This window comes from Haplochromis burtoni, unplaced genomic scaffold (assembly GCF_018398535.1).
Source record: "Haplochromis burtoni strain Fernald_Lab_line unplaced genomic scaffold, NCSU_Asbu1 Contig_272, whole genome shotgun sequence".
In the NCBI taxonomy this organism is placed as follows: Eukaryota; Metazoa; Chordata; class Actinopteri; order Cichliformes; family Cichlidae; genus Haplochromis; species Haplochromis burtoni.
The window spans coordinates 655092-665667 of NW_024582633.1; the positions used below are offsets into that span (position 1 = coordinate 655092).

A 10576-nucleotide genomic window follows, 5' to 3' on the forward strand; every position below is an offset into this window, starting at 1 on the left:
CATATTAAACAAATTATACTAGGAGAATACTCACCCCTCAGACATTGCTGCAGCTTATTGTGCCTTTGGAAGAGAAGTACATTTTTTAACATCTAGTATCACAAATATAGATTCACAGATTTTCAGGTTAGTTTAAATTAATGTTCAAGCAAACATTTCAAAGGTTAAAGGTTTTGAACGTGATACTGTGAAGCTTTTCTTTCTCATATCTTGGTGTAAAGTTAATATTTTGGGGGGCTTTGGATGCAAACTGCATTTATAATCCAGGTAATGTTGTCACTTAATTTGTGGACTCTTATTTTGAAGGCTGAATCCCATGGTCTTGTTTTTTTAAACCGCATATTACGAGCAAAGGGTGGAACTAAGCAAGAAATAAATTAGTGCATATGCATACAAAAGCAACTTGCAACTATGACCATAATTGACAAAATGAACAGAATCTTGTATTTTTTAAATATTTTTATTTAAAAATGTAAAACTAGTGATTGAGACCAAAAACCTATGAGGGATTTACTGAGGTCATGGGTCACATAAGCTCAATGGTTATTTTCCCATAGACTTCAAAACAGCTGGAATTCTTTTTAAAACCTCTTTTTAGAGTTGCCCCCTGCTGGTCATTAAAAATAATGCATGATTAAGGCTTTTGGGACCTGTAGGCCATCCTTTAGTTACAGTATTGGGTTTGGATTTGTGATCAAAGAAAAAACATACTGGAATATATTATCTTGTACTTTGGGAAGTTGTAACTAACAACTATTTTCTTATTTTGTTCTCTTTTATCCTTTTTTTTTTACTTTTGTTTACACAAAGCAATCAACTATGTGAAAAGACGTACAAACTAATAGATAATAACAATTTAAAAAAGCACACATTATTATTATTCCTAGTATTCTCTGTTGATAATAAGATTAGGGAATTCGAGATCTGCTAAACAGATTTATTTAGTCTAATAGCTCTCAGGGGCTTTCAGATAGTTTTCAGCTTTCTTCCCAGGAGTTGCCTGTTGCACAGCTATATTTGGCCACATTGCACTGTGTCCCATCAGCTGCTGTGGCTTTGATAGAGACAGCCAAGCTACAAAAAGTTTGGCAGCACAGAAAGTGGAACAACACCATACCAGCAGATACCAGTAGATCTCATCCAGATTCATATTGTGGCACATTTTCTATCTTAGAAGATTGTTTATTTTGTTTCTCTGTTACCAACACTTAAATTTAGCTGGCTAATGTCTTTGAATAATCTCTCCATGATATATATGCTTTCATATTACGTAGCCTTCTCCTTATCTATATGTTTTTATTTACTCTGTATCTTTACCTTTAAAAACGTACTACTGATTACTACATTGTTTTAAAGCGAATTTAATCGTGATAAACAGTTGTAGTTCTAAAAATAAAAAGCTCTCCTCACTTGACGACATTATCCAGTTTAAAATAAGCCATTCTAAGAGAGGGTGAAGGTCAAAGTCAACAAGCAAAGTCACAGCTGGTTTAAGGAAGCCTTCAGCCTTAGCTAGAAGGTTACCAGTTCATAGGAGCAAACTATCGTCACTTATTACATCAGCTTTTAACTGCAGTGAAGGATCAAACGTGTTGTTACCAGAGCCAAAACACAGATGGGCAGTTTCAGCCTCAGATTACATTTCCTCAGTCAAAGGGTCAAGACATCATTAAGAAGCCTGAGATGTTGTGGGAGTAAAAGCTAGGCTGCCAAGTTCAAAAAGTTTTAAGACCTTGACAAAAGTAGCCACATAGCTGTGATCCTGTCACATAAATACCGGCTGCAGTATCACTGTCAGGGGCAGATATGCAGTATTCCTCTACCCTTGAGTTAAAACAAGACTCAGCTCGCCTGAGACAGCCAAAGGGCTTTAAATGCAGGTACTTTAACAACTCAGAAAATAAAACAGAATGGACCTTTAATGCCATTGTTAAAAAGAAACAATAGAAAAAAATTATTTTTAACTATAGTATAATAACTATGGTCCACTGAATCACATTTAATGAGCCATCACTTAATCTTACATTGCTAGGTCAAAAAGTCTCATTTAATATCCATGTTAAAAATCTCTGACTTTAATTTTCTTTTATTGTGTGAAACTTACCTTGGCGTTGACGGGAAATCAGACAAGGTAGTGGTGTGCTGAGAAAAGGAAAAGCACTTTATGGTTATTGCTCAAAGATTTACGTGCCCAAAGTATTGTGTGGATGGCTTGTTAAAATAGACACCCCCCCTTCTCTGTCCACCTGACAATTGCTGCACCATGCAGCACAATCCATTTTTGATTTGCCCTCAACCCATGACCCATTTATTTTCATGTGATTGCATTGCACAAGGCACACCTCACGCTCCCCTCACCTAGCTGACAGCTGAGCTATCATCTGTAGATGCCAGGCACTAAAAGCATGGTTGCTTTTTTAAATATGCGCCACGGTGAGCCCTCATTGTTTGCTGGCAGAGGCCTACATTAAAGACCAGTTATTTCAGTGGTGCATGCTAATGTGCGTTTGTAAAAGTTGAAGTCTTGAAGTTTATTTCAACCTAACCTTTGAATCTGTACGTAGAGGCATTAAAAACAGGGTTTTAAGTGTATTTTCAGTTTGCATTTTAAGTGTGTTAAAACGTGGTTTTAACACACTTAAAACCATGTTTTAGGTGATTTTAAGCGTATTTATAGTCTATGTAAGTAAAGAATAGACTGCAGAGTAGTTTAAAGCAAGTGTTTGGATCATTTAAGTCTAAAGCATGGCTTTTATAAAGTGTCTCATGGTTACAGTATTATGAAGTACTTATTAAAGTGTATTTATCAATAAAAATCATTCACTAAAAACATTTACATATTTTGATCTACTTTGCAAGCATGATCAGCTTTTCTAAAGTTTATATATCAGGGGAATGATACATTTTAAGGGTGAGGAAGTATAGAGATGAACACACACACACACATTTTGATCACAGCTACACTAAGGTATTTGATAAGGAGGAACACAGCACTTCATATCGCAGCCTGGGGCTGCTCAATAAAAGAGTATTTTTATATTTGGACTAAGATGCCACCCTGGCTTATGAATCATTGCCATGACTGCACTCACACACAGAGGTCAGATCTACAGTCTATTCTGGGCAGATTTCAGTGGAACAAGACTGTCTGTCTCTCTGTCTGCTTTAGTGTTATGTAAACTGATACAGTTGAGCTCAATATCCAGTAGGAGGCACAGTAACTCAGACAATGCAACAGGAATTATCACATAGCCACGTACTATGTTATAGCTGGTAACCATGTAGTGCATTGCTCTAAGTTTGTTCCCCACAATGCTGGACTGTCTCCTGGCTTTATGTGTTGAGCCTCTGAACTCACACTTTCTGTTACATGTGGGTCACAGTGGAAGTGGAAACTCTATTTAAGAGACGTTCTCACTAGCCAGGAGAGGTTTATTGTTCAAGTCTTCATTCCAGGTCAAGGCTCAAAAGTGTCCAAGAAAGAAAAGCAGTTTAAAAAATTTAAAGAAAATAAAAAAAGATTTAAATTAAAAGTTTTTGTTCCTTTTGGTTGTTTGTATTAGCCTTGCAACTGGAATTTAAATGTCTTGAAACAGGGGTCATTTCCTAATTGTAAATTTGGCCACTGCTGCCTCCTAGTGACTGTTTGATGTTTTAATATCTTTGTTGTTGTTGTTATTAATCCCTAGCATTCAAAAACACTGCACTATCTAATTTACAAGCAGCTTGTGACATAAAAAAAAAAAAGGTGTCGTGCATTAGAATGGAAACTACGAGATACCGCTTCCTGTTTAGATGGCGATGTTTGATAAAACTGAAGAAAATCCTTGCTGAACTCACACCACAGATAGCGTTCGCTGTGTTTGTGCATGTTTTCAAGTGGGGATCTTTATTGTATTCATTTATCTTTCTCATTTGCTCTGTTGCTTTTAAAGCTTTTCCAAATTGAGCTACAGGATCAGGATCTACACCAGCATGAGCCACTTTCTTTTTTTCTGTTTCTGTTTGAGTACTGGACTCACAAACTCGTCTGGTGTTAGGATGCTGGACAACCGTCTGGACTGCAAAAAGCCAGTGAGAATTTTATGCTACATTAACAATTTAAGCAGTCTGATTAAAGTTAGAGGTTGGGGATTTATAATCTTCATGAACTTATCCTGTTTGTTTTTGCATTTTTTGTCTTATCTTTGCAGGGCCTTAACAATTGCACAATTAGTAAGTATATTATCTATCAGACCAGTTGAATAACGTTGACATACTGCTGTATAAATGAGGAAGAGTTCAACCATAGATATTTGAATAATAAAATTGAATAAAGTGCTGAAAGCATCATATTACTGGTATGCCAAGCAGTAAAATACAAGCTACTTAAATAAATGGTGGAAAGATGGCTTTCTTTGCTGTACATTTACATATTACCTTTTATCTTGTTAATTATTGTCAAGGCTTAATAGAATCTTATCTAAAAATCATCTATAAAATGTTGCACAGTAGAACGTAACCTAGTTTTTGAAAGGAAGAAAACTATGAGGAAGTAAAATGTATGTATTTTAAAATTATGCTTAAGGTAAAGGAGAGTAAATATGCTATATATTCCACCACTGCACACATCAGTGAAATATATTTTAGCATCATAATATAGAAATCCCTCGATGTCAGATAACTGCTCAGATGAAGAGAAAGTACCTAATACAGAAGCTCCTACCGGCCCAGATTCGCTGGATTTGAAACTCTGGAAGGGCAAACATGAGCTTGTTCCTGTTTTGAATGTGACGTGGAAAATACACATTGACTGTAAGTAAAGCTAATATTAATATATTTACTGTAGTTCACATTTTTTGAATATGTCAAGAGAAAAATGAAAACCTATTAGTGCTTCATTTAAAGGCGAATAGAAAATGAAATATTAAAAATGGCAACAAATATACCACTTTTTCTGTTCACAGCATCCATATGGGCGCTTCAGGGATCTCAAATTAATATTGTGGATCAAACTACAAATCAAAGTCTTTGTGTGCAATTAAGTTACACATTTAAACACAGTACAAAATTGCACAACGAAAACCATAAGGTAGAAGAAATAATTGATTCCGTAACCTTTACTTAACTATTACACATTCAATGAGAAGTTTAAATATGCGTGATTTTTTCTTTTTTCTTTATTAGTGGACATTTTCTTTGGATGAAGTTGAGGTAGACTTCGGCCACACATACATGGTGACTGTTTTTAATTTGCCAAAACCTGAGAATGGAGATAACGGGAAAGGGAAGTCAATTGCCATTCCAAGTAAGTTACCACCAGATCTAGATGAACCGGAGAAGAAGACCTTTTTCAGACTCACATGTCACATAATACTTGTCCACGCCAGTCAATTTTTTAAGATGTTTGGTAATTGTAATCATTTAAAGAATGAAACCTGCTTACTGTTGCTGTGTGGTTTGTGGACAGGAGTTGCAGCTGCAGATCATTGAGCTTTGGTTGAGGTTTGCACTTTGACTGGGCCATTGCAACCCGTTGATTACTTCCTTTTTCACCCACTATGTTATAGATTTGCTGCATTGTCCTATTGGATGATTAACTTTGAGCCAAGCTCTGGCAGATGGCCTCATGTTTAACTCTAGAGTACTTTGACATACAGAGGAGTTCATGTTTGACTCAGTGACTGCAAGGTGCCCACGTCCTGTGCCTGCAAAACAAGCACCATTTTTTTTTTACAGTCAAGTGTGAAGTGTTTGTCCTTATATGTTGTGCAAACATGATGCTCTGCATTATGGACAAAACATCTGTCTGAAGGTCAAAAGTGGGGTTTTTTTCAAATGCCACTATACAAGCCTAAGCTGTGTTGCTGTGTTCTTCTTAGAAAGAAGAGGCTTTCCAAACAGGGCGCACTAGTTCAGTCCTGTTTTTTCTAAATGTGCCATTATCTACTTTAACATTTAACAGACTAACTGAGGCCTGTAGAGTGTGAGATAAAGCTCTTGGGTTTTCTCTAAGCATTGAGCATTTGACCTTTTGCTGAATTTCCTAGGGCATCGACTGCTGGGAAGATTATGGAACATCTAAATGTTGCAAACAAGCAAGATGCCATAACGTATACTTTTATAGAGGTTGTCACGCTTGCTGATGGTCAGTTAATCAAATGCATTTGATCAGCATTACCCGGCTGCTGCCTACCATCTTAAATCATAAGGATGCAATAAGGGAGTACTCAGTTTTCTCACAGAACTGTAGCTCATTTTAATCCAGGTGTAAGCACAATATGAGCTAATGTGGAAGTTACAGCCACAAAATGTTGCAATCAATACCATTAAACAGCAAGAAGAACAAGAATCAATGAAGCAGTAATTATAATAACAGTAATTAAAATAATAATCAATAATAAGAAATTAACAGGCTCACTGCTGATTCTTCTGAGTCTGAATCACTTTTGCAGCTGTAATTTTCATGTTTGACTTTAATATGTCCTGGTTCCCTTCTTACATCATCTACTACGATTCCCAGGATGTGATGACAAAACAATCCAACAGGTCCGAATGTGTCTGGAAAACGGTAAATTTCACATTTTTTGCTCCTCTTGAATTTTAAATATTTCAGTATTCCTTTAGACCCAGAACACTGAAACATGTTCTTATTCTTCGTCTTTCATTTCAGGCAGCCTGTGGGATCATAGCATGCGGACTGAAGTGTTGACTAATGGTAACATCAAAATGTTGTCCATTGTTGTAACATTTAAGGCTTCACAGTATTCAGAGAAATACAGAGTTTCCATCCTGAACAGTGGCATCCTTTGCTCAAAGAATGTCTCAAAGGTAGTTCTACTTAAACTCGCCACCTTTTTATATCAGTCATGACGAGTAATCGACTTTCTTTTAATTCCCCGTAAATAACAAGGAAAACGCAACGACTGTGAACGTGACATTTGAGTTTGAGCGGTGGCAACTCAGGCAGTGTGAAGTATCAGTAATGGTGAGTTAACTTAGTGTACCAATCTTAACAGTTAGTGAAATAATTTTCCATATAGAGATAATATGTCAAGAGCTCATTCTACTCTGCTTGTGTTGAAGGTCCAACCATTTTTTAGGCAATGCCAAAATAATTGTTGGAGCCCCAAGAAAACAATTGATTACTGCCAGTGTAAGTGCAATTTTTACCAATCATATTGTAGGTATCAGAAGTCTTACATTAACCTATAGTCATGTTGTAATTCATTTTACGTATGTTTAGTTATATAAAAAGTATGTAAGTATGAGTTTCTTTCTTTTTAGATTATCCAACTAGGACTTATCTTATAAAGGCCGCCGCTGGACTGCTGTTAATTAGTATTTGTCTGGCTTGTTTGCTCTGGAGAGCATCTCATAAAGGTTTGTCTTCTTATAAACATGCACTGTATTAAACAGAAGCTTGAATAGATAAATAGTTAATTAGCGATTTTCTTTATTTCTCAGATCCTTTGGACACATCTTCATCCACTGCCAGAGACCAACCACAAGTTTTGCAAGTCAAAGAGAGAAAGAGCGTCCTCATCATCCACTCCCTCGATCACCCTTTATACAAAAATATTGTTCTCAAGCTTTGTGCCTTCCTGATGAACAAATGTGGTACGGAGGTGGTCCTGGATTTGCTGGATTCCAGTAGACTGGGAGTGCTTGGAAAGATCCAGTGGTTGGACTGGCACAAAGAGCAAATTGAGAAATCCTCTGCTAAGATACTAATCCTGTGCTCACGAGGCGTACAAGCCAAGTGGAGAGCCATGTGTGGTGACAAACAGGTTTTCATGAGAGAAGACGCTTGTTCATCTGTAGGTGACATGCTCACACCGTCCCTCAGCCTCTTGGTTCCTCATTTTATCCGATCTGCATCATTCAAAAAGTACATTGTGGCTTACTTTGATGGCGTTTCTTCAGAAGAAGACGTTCCTTCACCTTTCAACATTACAGTACGATACAAGCTGATGAAGCAGTTCGAGGAGGTCTTTTTCAGAATCCTGGACTTAGAAAAACATGAACCAGGCATTGTGAAGCAAGTTGAAGGGCTTTCAGAAGACACTTACCATCTGTGTCCTTCAGGTAGAGCCTTGCATGATGCTATAGAGGCTTTCCGTGCATACCAGATGAAGCATCCACGCTGGTTTGAAGAGGAGCTACTGGAAAGCTCAGAATTGGAGTTTGAGGAGACTTCATATGAAATCTATAAAAACCCTCCCATATACCCAAACTTTAAAACAGATTATGTTCTTCACCCAGTCCAAGTTATCAGTCATCACGTGCAGACAAATGACGACTTCACCACAGATGAAACAAAACTTTATCTGTCAGAAAATCTTCAAATGTTCTCTTCCACCCACTAATTGTTCAGAACTCATGACCGTCCTTCTATCCATTTTCTTAACCTCATATTCAACTTAGGGTGACAGAGGGGCTGGAGCCTATCCCAGCTAACACTGACTGCAAGGCAGGTACATGTGAAATGTAACTAGTTCTCAGAACTTAAAAAAATTATGGAATCATTGTCATAGAAAAACTAAGTTAAGTTTAGATGACTAAAGTTGGGCAACTTATTCATTGTGAATACTACTACGTTCCAGTCCATCATGGTGACAACACGGAGAAACTGACAACCACAAACTCTTATATTTACATCTATGACCAAGTTAGTATCACCAGTTAATCCAGCAAGAGTGTATTTAGGCTATAGTACAAAACAAAAGCACCCAGAGGACACCCACACAGGCACAGGCAGAGCATGCAAGCTTCACACGAAAGGGCCTTCCTACTGAATCTTCATGCTGCGACCTTTGAGTGCTAACCACTGTACCACAATGTAGTTCATTTAACAAGTTAAATAGAATAGCATCAAGACCTTCTCATACTTGTGATAACCATGTCTTTATATGTACACGGGAGAACAGAAACTAAGTAATACATGTATCATTCCACTACAAACCATAAAAACTGTATTTTTACAAGGACATTTTTGTACATTTATTTTAAAATATTCTTATTTACTGTGTGTTGTACTATATTGTGCATGATCTGCTTGCTCTTTGTTCTGTGTGGTTTTGCATTGATTTGATTTGCCAGGAGACAGTAACAGAGAAGGTTAAACTATTGAAATGTGCTGTTGATGCTTGTGGGCTGTGTAAACAGTGTTAACAGGGTCAAAGTTCAACCTTGTGGGCAAAGTTTGTAGCATTTTTGTTGCAGTGGAGAAGGTAAGACCCAAACTTTGTTCTATATATTAGACCTTTTTCTCATTTTGAATGTTTTTGATCAAGACAGGTCTATAAATGTATTCAGTTTTAAGTATTATGTGTTTTTTTCTAACTCTCTCAGCAGTATTTCTTTACTTTCTTTTGGATTAAAGGGAGTCTTTCACATTACTATGCTGGAAGTAATAAATGGCCTTTTTCCTTATTTATTTATGTAGAAAAATACTCACAGTGTGCTAGTGTCAGTGCACCCCCCAAAAAATGGGTCAGGGTGCTGGGAACTTATCCCAACTTTCTGGTACACAGAGTGTCTCACAATGACTGTGCAGGCATTGTGCCCTGCTTTGGCAGAAAACACACTGTAGGGTAGAATAAATTTGGGAGGCTAAACAGTTTTTCCTTCAAAAACACAAGGTAAAGTTTATTGCTTTTAATTTATAGACAAAAATAGAGTTTGATTTTTTCTGTAGTCCCTTTTTAATGTCACTGTTTGCATTTTGTTTTGAAGAACCATGAAATCTAAATGCTGTGTGTGTAACGCTTGATTCAGCAACAAGAACGTGTCTTTCTCAACTTCAAGCAGCTTTCTCTTGTAATCTCTTTCTTGTTTCGATAAGTTGACATTAAATATTTTCAGTATTGTGCAACAGTCTTGCTGACTTTTTTCTGTCAAGAGGATCCCACACTGTTTCAATAATGTTGAGGTCTGAGCTCAGGGGAGTCCAGTCCATGACATATAGTTTTCAGCTGTGTTTTTCTATCCAAGTATGCTTTTACTGCATTGTCAATGTGTTTAATGCTGAGAAATGAAGCCAGTGCAAAACAGACGCTTTCCACTTTCAACTTTGCCAAGATTCCCAACTGGCTTAAATGTAGCTCCAAACCATGACAGAGTTTCTATTGCATTCTATAGATGGCTGTAGAAACTCACTGTTGTACCTGTCTCTTAACATACTAATGATGTTTAGAACTAGAAACTGTAGCCATCACTCCATAAGGTTTTTGCCACTTATTTGCAGTCCAAGTTTTTTGTAATTTGGCATACTTCAGCCTTCCTCACTATTTCCCTGCCTTTAAAACGGCTCCTTGACAGCCACCCTTTTACTGTGACCATTTCTAATGAGGCTTCTGCAAACAGTAGATGGATCAAATGAAGGGCCAGAAGCATCTCTTACTTTATGATGGAGTTTGTCACATGGACGGGTTGACAATCATCGGGGAAGAGAACATACAGGAGAGGGTTCGTCACACATTCTTGGGAACCAGTACATTTGCATAATGACCAGAATCAGAACCACGTATTAACAATGGGAATCAATTTTGGGGGATTTCCTTGCCTGGATGATTGCACACGCATCAAGACCAGT

At 37.2% G+C, this 10576-nt stretch overlaps 3 protein-coding genes across 4 annotated transcripts in view; 2 read left to right on the forward strand and 1 right to left on the reverse strand.

Annotated features, from left to right (window-relative positions):
- The window catches only part of LOC102307912 (troponin I, slow skeletal muscle), a 3647-nt gene extending 1356 nt beyond the window's left edge, over positions 1–2291 (reverse strand). The window contains exons 1-2 of the mRNA XM_005939712.3: positions 2105–2291; positions 35–63 (exon numbers count right to left, since the gene is read on the reverse strand). Of these exons, the coding sequence (XP_005939774.1) occupies positions 35–45 (11 nt within the window). The 5' untranslated portion in view covers positions 46–63; positions 2105–2291. The remainder of the gene's footprint in view (positions 1–34; positions 64–2104) is intronic.
- Positions 2292–3846: 1555 nt separating this feature from the next.
- LOC102307587 (interleukin-17 receptor A) lies at positions 3847–8355 on the forward strand. Its single transcript, XM_005939711.3, has 11 exons — positions 3847–4074; positions 4194–4215; positions 4660–4794; positions 4947–5071; positions 5167–5287; positions 6503–6550; positions 6653–6810; positions 6893–6967; positions 7066–7135; positions 7267–7362; positions 7447–8355. The coding sequence occupies exons 1-11, from the start codon at positions 3976–3978 to the stop codon at positions 8346–8348; spliced, it is 1851 nt and encodes a 616-aa protein (XP_005939773.3). The 5' UTR covers positions 3847–3975; the 3' UTR covers positions 8349–8355.
- Positions 8356–9162: 807 nt separating this feature from the next.
- The window catches only part of zgc:136858 (uncharacterized protein LOC678543 homolog), a 9679-nt gene continuing 8265 nt past the window's right edge, over positions 9163–10576 (forward strand). Inside the window, exon 1 of one of the 2 annotated variants that reach the window (XM_042227619.1) lies at positions 9163–9212. The gene's annotated coding sequence lies outside the window, so the exon portion shown is untranslated. Of the gene's footprint in view, positions 9213–9525; positions 9624–10576 lie in introns of those variants that run through there. The other variant, XM_042227618.1, reaches the window with a different exon arrangement.